At 36.1% G+C, this 17376-nt stretch overlaps 1 protein-coding gene across 1 annotated transcript in view; it reads left to right on the top strand.

Annotated features, from left to right (window-relative positions):
* Positions 1–1565: 1565 nt before the first annotated feature.
* Positions 1566–17376, top strand: part of nhsl1a (NHS-like 1a) — a 73448-nt gene continuing 57637 nt past the window's right edge. Inside the window, exon 1 of the mRNA XM_056476388.1 lies at positions 1566–2013. Coding sequence (XP_056332363.1) covers positions 1728–2013 — 286 coding nt within the window. The 5' untranslated portion in view covers positions 1566–1727. The remainder of the gene's footprint in view (positions 2014–17376) is intronic.

Genomic DNA, 17376 nt, shown 5'->3' with positions numbered 1-17376 from the left:
TCACATCTATAGCATGGTAACATTTTGCATATAAAAGCATAACATGCTACATTGCTTGTGAAAATTGTTGTAGATCTGTCCAGCTACTTTAGCCTTAACTTTAATTTCTGAAAACCTCAAATTCTACAGGCCAGGGTACATGCATCCTAGGAAAACAGCCAGGACTATTGCATGATCATGCAAATACTGACATATATAGCAATGATTAAAAACATGATAGTACATAATATTGCCTTGCAGTGTTTTATCACTAAAGAAAAATAAATAAATAAATAATATTAAAACGAGGGCTGCAAGGTGGCACAGTGGGTAGCACGTTTACCTCACAGCAAGAAGGTCGCTGGTTCGAGCCTCGGGTCTGTTGCCATTTCTGTGTGGAGTTTGCATGTTCTCCCTGTGTTTGTATGGGTTTCCTCTGGGTGCTCCGGTCTCCCCCACAAGTCCAAAGACATGTGGTATTGGTGAATTGGGTAAGCTAAATTGTCCGAAGTGTATGTGTGTATGAATGTTTCCCAGTGATGGGTTGCAGCTGGAAGGGCATCCGCTGCATAAAACATATGCTGGATAGGTTGGCAGTTCATTCCACGAAAAGAAAATGAATTAATGAATGTTAAAACCATTAAATAATTTAAGTATTATTTCTTTGTATTGCTATTTTCATAAAGAGAATTATAAATATCACAATCTCAAGAAAAGCATGTAGGTTTATTTAGCAGAGACATTTTCAAGTCAAAACAGACACGTTTATTAGAAGAAAAAAGAGAGAAAAGAAACAATATTTTAGCAAATATATATTTTATTCAAGAGCCACAAGAGGACGCACTTTACCAACATTACTGCGTTGCCTTTCCAAATCAAGTTTTTTTGCTAAATCTTAATAATAATGTTATGTTAACATAGGTGTCAGAATTATCTAGGAATGATTATCTTGCCTAGATAATCCAGACATTCATGCTTTCAATCTTTTTAAATGCAATAATACTAAATATATTACTTTATACTTTTATATAATACTTTTTATATAATACTCAAAAAATTAACGTTTTGTTTATTGTATAAAGGCTCTTTTGGGGCATTTTAGAAAGTGAAAATTTTATAATTTAAATGGGTGTAAAATATTAATTTGGAAAATAATATTACATATTAATATAAAATTAATGCTTTCTTTTTCTAAATTTCTATGCTTTTTCTTCAATAATTTCACAAAGAGCACTTATTTCCCCCCCTATAGCACTATTTATAGCCTACTAATTTATTTATTTAGCTAAAATCCGAAAAAAAAGATTACTTCCAAAAAGATATCTTAAATTTCCACAAGAATGTCTCTGCGGATCGTTGTTGCGCATTAAGACAAATGTCATGTCATTATCTTCTTCATATAAATGCGGTTCAAATTCGTTACCTCTTATTGTTATGACTTATAAAAAAGTGAAAGTTTCCCTGCAGCTGGCGTGGGATCCACACACTTGTACTCCAGATCCGCACAATGACTTAAACTCCGGGTTTTGAGTTTGTCCTGAGAACTGATCACACACAAGAAAGTTTAGGAAAGCGCTCCTCCAGAAGAATAACAGCAGGACCCTTTAGGATCCAGAATCACGAGGCGAGATGTCAGGACGTTTGCTGTACACTTTAGGCACCCGAACGAACAGCAACACTTATCATTTCAAATGTGGAATAACAGACTAATATAAAAACCAATATAGCTAGATACTTCCCATGATAAAATGCCTTTTCATAAGAGAACAGTTGAGCCCCGGAGCCTGGGCAGAATAAACAGGGATCGACTGGACGTTCAGGAGGATGTGCTTCCTTCTCTGGATGCTGTGAACTGTCAGGCTTTGATGAACGTCCTCCGTCAGCTGTGCGATGTGTCCCGGCACGCGAGCTGCATGTTTGTGGAGCTGCAGACTGAAGCAGCGCTGGTCATCAATAAAGCCTCAGCGCTGCAGCACAGACTGGACACACTGCAGGACACTGTGCGTCACCTCAACTACAGGAGGACCACGACCCGTGAGTTCTTCAACTCTAATAATTTCCACAACAAATATCAGTAAAGCATTACAAAGAAGGGTTAGACTATATTTTACAGTGCAAGTAAATACTTAGTAGCCTATATTAAATTAACTATATGTATTATTGTTAGGGGTGGGGAGAGTGTGAGATTAGTAAAAGGTGTAATGGTGTGTAATTGATTGCTATTCATATAGTAACTTAAGTAGTATTATAGGACACCTTAAAACATGTCATTTCCTAAACCAGCAAATATTAATAATTAAAAACAACATTTTAATGATTTATAGTGGTTTAAATTCAGATGGATTTAACAGGGCCTTTTTAAGCAGGATTACAGAGCCCTTGATTACAAGCCCTTATTTAAATTGTGACAACCCAGCAAACGGCAATTTTCAGCTTAAGGCAGGATTCTCTCAAAGTTACTTTCAGTGATGCGAATACATTTATTCAGAATAATCCAACCTTTAATAATGTTTTTAAAACATTAGTACACACATATATATTTTACATTGTTGACTGAATAATGTTTGTAAATGATAACATTGAGCATTTCTTTATGAATGCATAAAGAACGAAGACAAATGTGAACACTTTATTTATATTTAATAATGTCATAAAAGGCGTCACGGTGGTTTAGGGTTTAGCACTGTTGCCTTACAGCAAGAAGGTTGCTGGCTTGAGTCCCAGCTGTGCCAGTTGACATTTATGTGTGGAGTTCTCCCCATGTTGGCATGAGTTTCCTCCGGGTGCTCAGTCCAAAGGTGCACAATCCAAAGACATGCGCTATAGGTGAATTGAATAAACTAAATTGGCCATAGTGTATGAGTGTGTGTGCGAATGCGAGAGTGTATGGGTGTTTTCCAGTACTGGGTTGCGGCTGGAAGGAAATACGCTGCATAAAACTTATGGTGGAATAGTTGGTGGTTTATTTCACTGTGGCGACCTCTGATAAATCAGAGACTAAGCCGAAGGAAATTGAATGAATGAATAATGTCATAATGTTACTGTAAGTCAATGTAAATGTTACTGAAACATTCTTGGATATAGTAACTAACGATTAAGTACTAGAGTTCAAACACAAGTAAAAAGTTAATATGCAAAGCACAAAGTATAATTGAGTTCAATGGCAAAACTGTTCATTTTCTTATCAGTAGCATGAAATACCAAACCTAATGTCACAGGGAAAATATCATAAGGTGGTGATTTCCTATAAAATTAGATTATTTGAATTATTCAAAACATAATTTTTATTTGTTGGAACATGTCCTCCTCCAAATACAAGCATCAGTAGGGCATACACAAACTTTATAAAATGTGCAAAGGACAACGATCAGCAATCAAATAAAACAAACAAATTGCCATAAGAATGTGTTTGGATACATCAAGGGTGACTAGCAGCAAAGAATCTAAGCACTGAAGTATTTGAATACCAATATGAAAATGAAAACGAACCAAATATCATGATAAATTAAGTAGCGTTAATTTTAATATGCACATGGCATGAATGTTGCTGCAGACTTTTATTTCAGTATGATGTTTTTCCAAGTGAATTTGGAATATTGAGTAGGGGGTAGGATTTTATTTTTTGTGCTCTTCCTCTCTTCTTTCACTTGCAGCAAACTAATGGTTGGGGTAAGCATATTACACTTAAGTCGCAAAACTGACATCATCAGATTAGGCATGGGCTGGTATAAGATTCTGACAGTATGAAAATCTTGGATAAAATTATCACGGTTTCACGGTATCACGGTATTGTGCTCACTGCTCTAAAATATATACTTTTTAAATATCTGAGTAAAAAACTCAAACTTTTTTCCCCTTTGAACACAATATATTTATTTTAAAAATATTTTGGAGCAGTAAACATGTCAGGCTGAATAATTCTAATGAATCATTGACGTTTGCTGTCTTCATTTGTTTCAAAAACACTGATTTCTTTACAATTTAAAACAGCATCTTTGGATATTTTTTCTGCTGGAGATACTGTTGTCCTAAAAAAACTTAAAACCTTGACTTTTCCAAACCCCGGTATACCTTGAAAACGGTTATCGTCCCATGCCATGCAGATATAGACTGCCATTCCAGAACAGAAGCAAATTATTAAAATCTAATAACTTGCTTCTGTTTTGGAATGGCAGTCTATCTCTGATAATGTCAGTTTAATGGCTGGAGTGTAATATGAAGATTACTAAATGAATTTTTTTAGGAGATTAATTTACAGATTACTTGTTCAGATTAAGACTAACAATTTGCGCTTACAAAATAAACATTGTAAATTTTGATTTCATGTGGACTTTAAAGAGTAAATGTTATATTAGCTTGCCATATCGGCAGCGTATGCTTCCAGATCATTAATTCCAAATTCCTTTCTAGATGCTTGGCTTTGACTGGATGTGAAATTCTTTTCAGGCTTGTGCTCGGTTGCACTTTTATCCCATGGCACCTGTGGTTGTCCGCCGCCTTTCATTCTCTGATTGTGAACTGAAGCTCTAATTAGAACATAAATAAATAGAGGCTTCTGGGACAAACTACTGTGCCAATAATAATGGTTGGCACACCAGTCAATGAGCTCTTCTTGTGCTTGCACTCATTATTGTGCTGAGTCTGGTGAAAGCAGTTGCGTTCGGTCATGATGGATTATTCTGGAACATATTTCTCTTGCATATAGTCTGGCGTCGAATAATCTAAAAAAACAATCTGCATATCTTCTTTGGCATTCATTAAATAGGAGTGTCACAAATACAAAATACAGCTCCTTTTCCTCATTGCCTTCTCCATGTGCACATATTTCTGTTGTATCTCCATGGTCAATATGTTGCACTTTCTGTTCAGTGATTCCCAGCAATGCTTTCACCTCCAAAGAAAACAATGGGTGTTTTCACTGGCCCTGCCTCCAGAGCTAAGCCAAGAGTAAGGTGAGTGGAGTGCAGGAAGCAGAGCATAAGTGGATACATGTGTGCTCCAGACGTCCAGTCCTGGACCGTATATTAAAAGGTACTAAGAAAAAAAAAGAGAGTGATTTCTCTGTCTGCTCCATGCTATGACATGGAATCTACAGACACTGGATACAAGGGAAACACAACTCAAACAAACAGATAAATCACACCAGGAAGATAATATAGGATTTCAGCATTCATTTTACAGTCTATATTTTAATAACTTAAGCATACAGGATGAAATTATTTGTCTGTCATAAATCTTTCTGCCTTACTTATGTATTTTCAGTTTGTAGGGTTTTAGCAAAATATTTGTAAATTATATTCAACATGAAACTCACCGAAAGTCAATGCAAGTGCAACTGCAAGACAGCAAGTCGTATTTGTATTTGTTTTGTAATACTCTACAAATTTGCAATATTTGTGACTTGTGACATTGCAGATGTGAGACTTCATTTGTTTGAATTACAAGACATCGAGTTGCAATTGTGAGAACTGCTGTAGGGTACAAAGTCATAAGCACAAATTATGAAATCATAATTATGAGATATGAATTCTCGAACATGAGACAGTCTCTGTTATGGCTTGAGAACTTGCAACTGTGAGCTATAATTATGGAAATAATTAAGGAAATATTATGGAATGGTTTGCTATTATTCAGAATGCATTTTGTCTCTCTCAATATCTATAGTGGTGATTGTAATTCTAAAAAAAAAACAGAACAAGTTATTTAATTCTTATTAGAGACGCACAAAATAAATAAATGAGTGTTGCTACACTGATTATATCTGTTATATTAATATTTTGTTTTATTCAGTGGTGAGTCTAGATGATTTTAAAGTGAGTGCACCTTAGTTCTGCTTGTCTGTTCTTTAAATTAAGTACATTATTTTACTAAACATAAAACAAAACAGCTAAAAAAATAATGATACAAATTCCAATAGCTTAATCGGCCATACTCATTTTTTAGCTGAAAAAGCAAACTATAAAAATTAGATTAAAAGAAAAACATAAATTAAAAATAAAAATATGACTACTTGTTCTGTTAGCATGTATAGTCACGTGTAATAAATGTTCAAAAAGTACCAGAATACAACAAGCATAACAGTTTCACTCCTCCTCCTGTACCACTTTCTCCACCCCCCTTTGACTTATTCCCTTATTTTCAGGGGTTGCCACAGCGGAATGAACCATTTTATCTGTTTTATGCAGCAGATACCCTTCTTGCCACAACCCAGCACTGAAAGAACCCCCCCCCCCCCCCCCTTGCTGAGAAATGATTCAATTCACAAATAGAATAATATATTACTATATAAAAATTGTACTTTTACCGACATTTATTTTTTGTATTATTTTTGATTGTATGTTCGTTAAACATTAGTAAACCATAATACATCTCATATATTGACTGATGTTCTTGATTCAAACAGGCCTGAACACAAACACAACACACAACAAATAACATCATATTGTGTACACGCAACAAGATTTTAGCTCAAGCAATTTGGCTGTCCGCACCAGAGGTGTCACGAAGCACATAATAGTGCACTGCACTCCAACTAAAGGTTTATAATCGAATTAATACATACAGTATTAAACCTCTTTAACATTATTAAAAGTACATGCACAGTGACTGATGTTTGTCATGTTCAATTTTAAACAGTTTTCAAGATCTGAGATCTGCTGTTGCTTTCTGTCTGGCAATAAATGTCACGTAAAATGGTATTTAAACACACACTGGAAACATTTAAAACTGAATAAAGAGTGTAATTAGCACCTAGAAACCATTTACTTTTTTATTTTCTGCGTTGATGGTTAGGATATAGAATCCTTGTAAAATGAAAAAGTTTTTATTATGTCGTGCGGAGTCCCGTGTAGTTAGGACATGACTTCACTTAAGCTATACATAGCACATCCAGGCCCAATTTCTATATTCATCATGCCTATTTTTTGATCAACAACTTTGCAGACTTTTTACATTGAAGGACAGCTACATGAGCAAATACAAATCAGATATTTTTTGGAAACACACATGACCTGCTCTTTAATAAGTAAGGGTCAGTTGAGGCTGTTTTTAAAGGGGGTACGCTTAAATTAAATTAATTGCTCAGATATACAATTCTGTCATTCATCATTCACCACTACAAATGGAAGATCGGCACTCCTCAGCTATGATCTTGCTACTTTTTATTTTTACTCACTCTTTACATGTTCAATGCAGGATTATCCTTTACCAAAAAAACCCAGTTTTGCATCATCAGTCAATCTGAGTGGACCAGTCCCATCCTGGCCCTTACTGTATGCAAGCCTCACCGCTGTTTTGTTCTGACAATGGCAACTATAAAGCACAGAATACAATATTTACTGTAGGGTCTGAAATGTATAAACCATAGACACATTGTGACTATGCAATCCAGCTGTTATTTTCCAACCCACACCTCCCTCCTTCCCATAGAGAGCAACTCCAAACCATTCCTCAGAGTTCTTCTGTAGGGGGAAAGCATGTCAAAACCAGATGTTGGTCCAACCCCTATGAAGGCTTTTGCTGACACTGTGTTGTTATCACAGCCAGATGGATGCACACCCAGTTTCTTTGTCTATTTGTGATTCTCTAAAACCCTCAATATAATTGTGGAAATGTAATGTTTTCCCTTTGGCGTTCATATACTTTCCAAATTGCTTTTCCTCTTTCCACCCACTCACTTTCTACAAACAAAATGGACATTGGCCTGCTTAAATGAGGTAATATTAAATGAGCATAGAGCTTCGAGTTTCTCAAATGAATATGACTATTTCAAGATGTCCTCGCTGCAGTCTGTAGCACGATGATGTACTGGATGAGGTCCAACATGTAGTGGAGTTTGTAATGCCCATGCTACTCTGATGGTTGGGTTTAGGGTAGGTGTAGACCATAATAACGCACAATGTAAGGGGTAATTTAATCATTACAGTTTTTCTCAGTGGCTTTGGTGCATTTCTCAGAACCCTATTTACATTTGCACGACAGTTAATGCATTTCTCAAAACAATTAGTACAAACTGCAAAACCTAGTTGATAACCTGCAAAAGCGTGTCACTTGCTTAAAATGGATAGCTCATTCCTTAAAAGCAAGTATTGATGTCAATGGAAGTGTCAGTGTCATCACGATGAAAAGTCCTGACACCATTGTTTATGAACAAGATAGTCAAATGGCTTTGTCATGTTTTCAGTTTACTCTGTAATTTTTTTCCAGTGCAAAAAAAGTCTGATTTTGGTGAAACTTCCTGAAAATGCTCAAGACAGCACTAAATACAGTACTATTTGCACAGCCATTTGAAAACTACAGTAAAATTAGACATCACTGCATTTAGTGAGGTATCTGAGTACAAGACACTGAATATGTATGTTTCACATTTTTACTGCATTTGCTTTTTGTAATTCCAATTTATTCACAGAATTGTGCAAAAGAATAAATACACCCTTATTTACAACAAACATAAACTTCCTTTGGGTAGAGCTGAGCACAACTGTAAACAATATTGCAGTACATATTGGAACTGAACCTGCAACATACATAGGTCTGTAAATCATTCATGAAATTGTTCAATTTAGAAGAAAAACGCTTAAATTTTTTTATAAAATTAGCTTGACAGATTTTTGACAACTAGCTCAACATTTTTGTATGTAAAGACTCAAGTAATGAAATGAGGACTATTAGTTTTATATGGAATGACTATTCATGGCATTCACAAGTTTAGTTAATTTTGACTGACATGACATAAGCGAATGATAATGTTATAAAACAGCAGAGAGTCGTATGAAAGCAATTGATGCATGTCCAAAAGCATTAGCAATTTGTTGGAAGGATTGAGAAACTGCTACTATGATGTGCACAAATGAATAATTGTTTTGAGAAATGCATTAACTGTTGTGCAAATGTAAATAATGTTGTGAGAAATACACCAAAGCCACTGAGAAAAACTGTAATATAAATAATTCTAATTTCTAGCAACAACTGCTCGCGCATACACATCCACTACATACTGTACCTGATCCAGTACGTCATCATGCTACAGGCTGCAGCGAGGACACACTCAAATCTTTTCAAATCCTTGAAAATCTGGTATCAGTTTAAAACCCTCTGAAGTCCATACTAAAAGAGACAGAGACTGCAGCTGATATATGAAATCTGGCTTCCAGAAGGTTGAATTTTAAATATTTTAAAAGAGCTTTACCAAAATTAGATCAGGAACATATTAATTGAATAATTACTTTTATTTACAACAGTGAATGTCACGTTAACTTGCAAATAACTGGAGACTAAATATCTTTGATGCATTATAAACATTACGTTTAAGTATTAGTTAATTAATATTACTATTATTGGAGTATTAGTATTAGTTACACAGTATTGGCCATTAGGCTGCATCTATATGCAATTATAAAGTTACTTGATATCTATCATTATCATTTTATTGTAGAAATTGATGGATGGAGATAGATAGATAGATAGATAGATAGATAGATAGATAGATAGACAGACAGACAGACAGACAGACAGACAGACAGACAGACAGACAGACAGACAGATAGATAGATAGATATATAGATAGATAGATAGATAGATAGATAGATAGATAGATAGATAGATAGATAGATAGATAGATAGATAGATAGATAGATAGATAGATAGATAGAAAGACAGACAGACAGACAGACAGACAGACAGACAGACAGACAGACAGACAGACAGATAGAAAGATAGATAGATAGACAGACAGACAGACAGTTAGATAGATAGATAGATAGATAGATAGATAGATAGATAGATAGATAGATAGATAGATAGATAGATAGATAGATAGATAGGTAGGTAGGTAGGTAGGTAGGTAGGTAGGTAGGTAGGTAGGTAGGTAGGTAGGTAGGTAGGTAGGTAGGTAGGTAGGTAGGTAGGTAGGTAGGTAGGTAGGTAGGTAGGTAGGTAGGTAGATAGATAGATAGATAGATAGATAGATAGATAGATAGATAGATAGATAGATAGATAGATAGATAGATAGATAGATAGATAGATAGATAGATAGATAGATAGATAGATAGATAGATAGATAGATAGATAGTAAGATTGAGAGTAAAACTAAGTGTGGTTGCAGAGCAGAAAATCCTATTCAACAGCAATTGAAATTGGGCTCTGTGAAGCTGTTTTTTCTGCATAAAGCTCGTGATCTTCCTCCCATTGCTCTCATATGGGAAAGTTTTGCACTCTTGACTGTTGTGACATCATGTTGTTTAGACAGTTGTATCTTATATCCCTCCCATCCAGACAATAGATGACTCACTGGAACTTCTGTAAAGTCCATCTTAGTGGAACTTGAGGGCTTGTTTTTATTTCATGACAGATTTTTATGGACCCTCTGGACTTACTGTATTTCCTTTCTGAAAGCAGTTGTTGAGAAATGATTCTGCGTGTATGCTTGGTGAATTATGGATATATAAACTGAAGCTGAGGGCTCTGAGTTTAAACACTATTTACAACTTTTCTATTTCAATTTAACTCAGGGCTTATGATGGAACTGTGTTAGTAAACTTGACATTGAGTCCAGAATTATGCTTTCAGTATTTTTTGAGAGCATTTCATGAAGCCTCTGCAGAATTTTATTCATACATTTTCAGTTCAGATTGAACTAAAAAATAAAACATACTAAAATATGCCTTTTTATTACCATTGTTAGACTTTTTTGTTTGTTTCCTGAATTCTCTGAAGTAGATGTCATCATAGTCCAATAGTATCTGGATGCAGCCTTGATTATGCAAGCTGAAACTGCAAGTCTCTGACATAAAAGGTCAGGCACAATGCACTCAATGGAGGTAGTGATGTCATTGTGAGGGGTGGGGTTAGGGGTGCTTATTAAAAAGCTTTGCATGCAGTTCAGATTGCAACTGCACCAGGTCTGCATCCAGACCCCTCTCCCATAGCAAATTTGTGAATCAAATATGACAGCTTATATACATTTATTCTCATTTACTCCAGTATGAAAATAAACTAGCTATCTAAATGAAGGACAAAGTCAATAAATTGATTACGGCAGCAGAAAAAAATTCACTGAGCCACCGTTTAACTTCATTCATTCATTTTATTTTCGGGTTTGTCCCTTTATTAATCAGGGGTCGCTACAGCAGAATGAACCGCCAATTTATCCAGCACATGTTTTACGCAGCGGATGCCCTTCCAGCTGCAACCCATCACTGGGAAACACCCATACACACTCATTCACACACATACCCTACGAACAATTTAGCTTTCCCAATTCATCTATTTCACATGTTTTTGTACTTGTGGGTGAAACCGGAGCACCCGGGGGAAACCCACGTGAACACGGGGAAAACATACAAACTCCATACAGAAATGCCAACTTAACCAGCGACCTTTTTGCTGTTAGGTGATTGTGCTACCAACTGCACCACCGTGTTGCCCACCGTTTAACTTCCTTCAGTGCTATTTATCTATTTTTATAATTTAATGACAAAAATAATATACCAAATTCTATCGTACCATTATAAATGCATATTAAAATGTTACAAATATTTGTCACCACACTTTAAAAATGCTGGGTTGTTTCAACCTATATGGCTAAAATATTAACAAAAACATCTAGGTTTAATTTTTTATTTAATTGATTGACCTAACTTTCAACCTTAATAAGCCTTTCTAGGGTTAATTTCTGCATTAATATTTTATTCATTTTTATTTATATATTTATTACATAGAGAGCTTATTTTATAGGTTATAAGGTATAAGTCTCCTGATAAAATTATTGGGCATTTGTGTATCCCGTTTCACTTTTTTTCTTGCTGTATTATGATTTTAATAAGTTAGGTTTTCAATAACATCATGAGCTGAACTAAAAGCATGCATACATGCTGTGAGAGGCTCTAGGGAGTAGGATCATGTCTGATGAGATTTTCACTCATCAGTTTTCCAAAAAAATCAAATTTGATGGAAAGATAGAAGGAGGTCTAATGTGATTTCAGTAATGGAAGAAGAATGGCAGGTAGCAAAGAAGCAAGGGAATGTAGTAATTATAGCAGAGATGAACGAGTGGTGCAATAAAGTGTTTCAAGTTTAATTTTTGTTCCACAATGCTGATGTAAAGGTGTATTTGAGTGTATCATGTCAAAATCTAAAGATCCAACAGACCTTCCTTTTAGCTCTACTGTGTATTTAGCGTCATTAACCCAGTGCCCCGCCCTATGGAGGCTCTACCTTAACAATGGGTGTCCTGTTCTTGGACGAAGAGGCCCTGAACTTACATCCAGCTTGGCACTGATTCTGTGTGAGTGAAGTGCTTTTGCTGTTGAGTTTATTTAGTCATGGCAGAGTTGGACTAAAGGACTCGTATGGGTTCAAACCCATGAGATACACAGAGGTCAGTGGCTGATGTTTTCATTGAGTTCCATTCTAGTTGTCTTACCCTTTCGTACCCAATTTTCAGTTGAAAAATCCTCTCCGACTCTTTTGTTCCACATCATTTTCCTTCTGTACATGGCTTCAGTCCAACTTTCAGTCAAGGCCGTTTTGCCTGACTTGCTCATGATAACATTTACTGGGAATGTAAAAAGTTATGAACATTGCACTGGATTAATTCTTTAGTTTTATTTTTCTGCTGAATAGCCCTTTTTAAATCAGCTGGTTTGCTGATCTCAGCTGGTTTATAGAAGTCAATTTGGCTGAGGTGATTGTCAAGCTGGTTCCCCGTCTAATCCTACTAAATCTCTCTAAAACCAACCTGACCCAACCGAAAGTCCAGCTAAGACCATCAAGCAATCTTAAAGCCTCTTAGACCAAGAACAATAAATATACTGTAACAATATTCTTAAAACAGAGTATATGTCAAAAGTTATTATTTGCTTTTTTATTGTTAATGTGTGAACATCTTTTCCAGACTTTTCCCACTCATTTTTAAATGATTTTTTATTAAAGACCTGGAAAAGTATATAACTTTAACGCATTCTACCAAGTATCTTTTAAAAGTGCTATAGAGTGTGTTGATTCAACATGTTAAAGAATTGTGCTGAAATCACAAAGAGCTAATTAATATGCTAAAAATGTAATGCAAAAAAGTGTATTTAACACTTACACTCAGCAGTCTACAAGTGTTTGTTGGCTTGTTACAAACATACTCTGCAAAGTTCATAATATACATGTTAAACTACCAAAAGAAACAGCTGAGGAAGTTTAACCTCCCAAAGGAGCTGCTGAAACAGTTCTACACCTCCATCATTGAATCAGTCATCTACACATCAATAACTGTCTGGTATAGCTCAGCTACTAATACGATCTCCAAAGACTACGTCGAATAGTTCGGACTGCTGAGCGAATCATTGGTACAACCCTTCCTACTCCCCAAGAACTGTACTTATCCAGAGCGAGCAGAAGGGCTGCCAAAATCACTCTGGACCCCTCACATCCAGCACACTGCCTCTTTGAACTGTTACCTTCTGGTCGACGCTACAGAGCACTGCGCACCAGAACAGCCCGACACAGAAACAGTTTCTTCCCTCAGGCAATCCATCTCATGAACACTTGATGATAATAATTGTGGAACCAACATCACTACTTGCTATACACTTTTATACACATATACACTTATTTAACAACACACTTTACATGCCAATTTGCACATAACAGCTGCACATATAACATTGTATATAGTAGTAAACATGTACATACACTTGTCAATCTGTATATTTGCACTCACTACTTTTATTTTTTTTAAATATATTTATAATCTGTTTTTTGTCCTGTCTCTGTAATGCTGTTGCACTGTAGAAGCTCTATCACAAAAACAAATTCCTCGTATGTGTGAACATACCTGGCAATAAAGCTCTTCTGATTCTGATTCTTCTTCTTAAAGTTAAACCTCTTCAGGGTGGTGCTAAATAAATGTGTAACTCATATATCCCACATTTTACGTTCTGATGACAAGTTGTGATGAGAAACTCTATGCCTGGTTGCAATACCTGAGAGCTCTATAATGCTGGTCTCGCTTTCAAAATAAAATTCCCACATACTAAGTAAAATACAGGTTTAGATAAATTGAAATCTAGGGGGGGGGGGTGATCATTGTAATATTTGAAACGTTGTAACAAAATTAAACACAGCCATGGCCGTGCAGATTAAGGAATGTGAATTGTCATAGTCTGTGTTTTGTTTTTTCCACCAGGATTTCACACTCAGGATTTACAAGGAAACATGTTTGAGGCTCATTGTATGTCATTTCTTTTGTACTGAATAACTATTTTTCAGCTTTGCCTAGATATATTCAGATTTTCATTCTAAGGCACCTTTAACAGTTTATGACTGAATATCAAATGCTATTCTGTACTAAAATATCAATTACGTCATGCAAAGAAATGAAATTAAACTATAGTTTTAAATATACAGATCTTCATCTCTATAGTCTCAGATATGATCAAAGTATCATTATGGTGTACATGGAGAATGTCAGAAACTGAATGTGCATCTATAAACAGAATCCACTTTAGACAGGCACATAATCAGTTCTATTTGCTTTTGACACACTGCAGGCCTATTGCGCAGTCATGTACAACTGTTTGTTGAAGCTTTGTGACAATGCGTTCTTGGTGTGAACAAACCACCACCCCCATGTAGAGTCTTTTCATTGTTTAATTCTAAAAGTGCTCATTATGTTTTGGGAATTTCAAATCTTTTGCATAACTCTATGCTTCAATCCGTTTAAGACAGTATCCTGGTCTTCCCAGTTTTCTAAGTAATGACATCAGTGAATCATTTTTCTTCAGCACGGATGTCTTCTGTGTAGATTCCCCTTCAGTTTGCCCTTCACTTCAGACTAATTAAAAGATCTCACGAGGATATGGAAAAGTAGGTCAGTGTGGGATGCTTATTCGGGTTGAAAGAGAAATATGATTTTCCTTGGCGGAAAAAAATCAGCACATACCTAAATCCATCAGTCGGCCAGCAGATTCACACCTGGAAATCTGAAAGCAAAGAATCGCCCCCTGCCATGCGCAGTTTAAACAAGCTTGACTTATTGTTTTCAGCCCATACTTCCCTCAAGCATGAAAACAAAGACATAGACAACGTGTGCTTTAGAATTCTTCATATTAGTTAAAAGGTGGTCTTTTCAATTTTATGTCAAGCACAGTAGAAAATAACAGATTTTTTTTTATGATCATTCATTTTGCTTGTTTATATACAGATAAGATTCATTCCTCATAAGGAGCACTGACAGTCTGAAGGCCATTGTACTGTACTGCATATCAACGGACAGTGTTTGCAACAGCACAATGGGTGGTCAAATGCATTTTTGAAGGGATCCTCCTCAAAGTTGTTAGAATAGTTTACTTCATGAAATATCTCATATGTTTTGCATTTTGGCTGGTCTCAGTATTTCAGAAACTGCGGATCTACTGGAATTTTCACGCACAACCATCCCTACACTTTACAGAGAATAATCTGAAAAAGAGGAAATATCCAATGAGTGTCAGTTCTGTGGCCACTAATGCCTTGTTGATGCCAGAGGTCAGAGGAGAATGGCCAGACTGGTTCCAGCTGATAGAAAGGCAACAGTAACTCAAATAGCCACTTGTTACAACCATAGACTGTAAAATATATGGACGGAGTATCCGTGACGTCACCCATAGGTTTCTGAAGAGCGCAAAAGAAGCCACAAGTAGGCGCGGCCAACCGTCGCCATTTTGTTCGCGCGTCATCGCACCCACGGCGGGATACCAAACAAGGGCAAAGAGGCGGAGAGTGGGCGGAGCTTGCTTAGACCTGGCAGACAGACTTTACTTTGGGAGAAACGCTTGATACTTTATTACCTGCGACTCGTTTGTGTTCTGACCACATGTGCTTGGCTGTACACTATATCAGTAAAGTGATTAGACTTTCAAAAACACTGTTGTAATACATTGAGCCACTAAACATTGCTCTTATGACGTTTTTCTACAAGGAGGTAAACGCGAAATACTTCCAAACACTTCAGATATAGTGTGTGTTAGTAAATGCAAGACTATTGATAAAATCCAGCACAACACTGTATGACAACGCTTCAGATGACTGTTCTAGAGCCTACAGCTAATCAATCTGCCACATTCTGGAGTGCTTTACGGGTCTAAAGAAAAATATTAATGATAAATGATCTTAAATCAAACAAATACATTTATAGAGATGGTGTATAAGTATATAACTTTACTCACATGGGAAACGAGGCCACGTGAATGGTTTGTGAGCACAATTAAGTGCACACAGCATCCCATATCATCTGATAATTGTAAGAAATAAGTCCAAAAGGCAGCTGACTGTGTAAAGCCACACAAAACAAAACAAAAATACGATGAATATGCCGAGATCAGTGGCTAATCTGCCGGATTCAGCTGAGGTGAAGTGACGGCGACCAGCGAGACCTAGCTGTCACTCAAGTGGCCACGCCCTTAATTATGCAAACTTAAAATAACCTAATATAAAGGAAATGGATGAGTTATAAAAAAATTCACCCCCCTCACAGTTGTCATGGAGGGTAATAATAGCTATATGAACCAAAATCGTTCTTTGTACCAGGCTGTAAACACCTTTTTTTCTGCTGTAAAGTTGGCCATTCTAACAGTGGGCTCAATTGCACTTTGCTCTATTATGGAGCCAGGACTAGCGGAATTTTAATGAATTGCAGTTTCAGTTCCTTCCGTATTGGCCTCCCGAGGGAGAGCGGGAGGTTGCCGCTTGGTTACAACCGAGGCATGCAGAAGAGCATCTCTGAACGCTGGGGTTTTTGACACCAGAGTTCGGTTAGTTTGGCTAGTGTGTAAATGGTTTTCTGAACTTGGGTGTGCACCCACAAACCATACTCAAATCCGCCATGAAAATGGTGTTCTGGGGTTCGGTGCATACGGTGCACTCTACACTCAGAAAAAAGGTACACGGTGGTACAAATAATGTTCCTTAAGGAACAGTTTTGTACCTTTGTAAAAGTTGTACCTTACAGGTATATGGCACAGAAAAGACCTCTTCTGATACTGTTCTGTGTCTTTTATGGTACAATGAAACGAAGGCACACAATTGTTCTCATTTAAAAGGTACAAAATGTTGCACAACTCCTTCTTTATTACAATATCTTTGAAAATAAACATGACTGGCAAGGCAAAGTGAATTCATGAATAATTTCCATATTAAAACATAATCATCATTTAAACGCATATGTTTAAAGAAACTCATAAACATTAATTCTTAGATTCTATAACACAAAACAACTGACATTTTAGTATTGTAAAACAAAGGTGTTGTGTGAAAATTGGAGAAAAAAAATGTTTTATATTGTACATGGGAGAATGTGTTGTGAAATATTTAGAAAAATAGATCTTTTGATTTATGCTAAAGTATGTTTTATTCTTCATTGTAAATGGAAAA

The sequence above is a fragment of the Danio aesculapii genome, chromosome 17, assembly GCF_903798145.1.
Source record: "Danio aesculapii chromosome 17, fDanAes4.1, whole genome shotgun sequence".
NCBI lineage: Eukaryota > Metazoa > Chordata > Actinopteri > Cypriniformes > Danionidae > Danio > Danio aesculapii.
The sequence above is the reverse complement of the archived record's forward strand: the minus strand, read 5'-3'. Positions and strand labels throughout refer to the sequence as shown.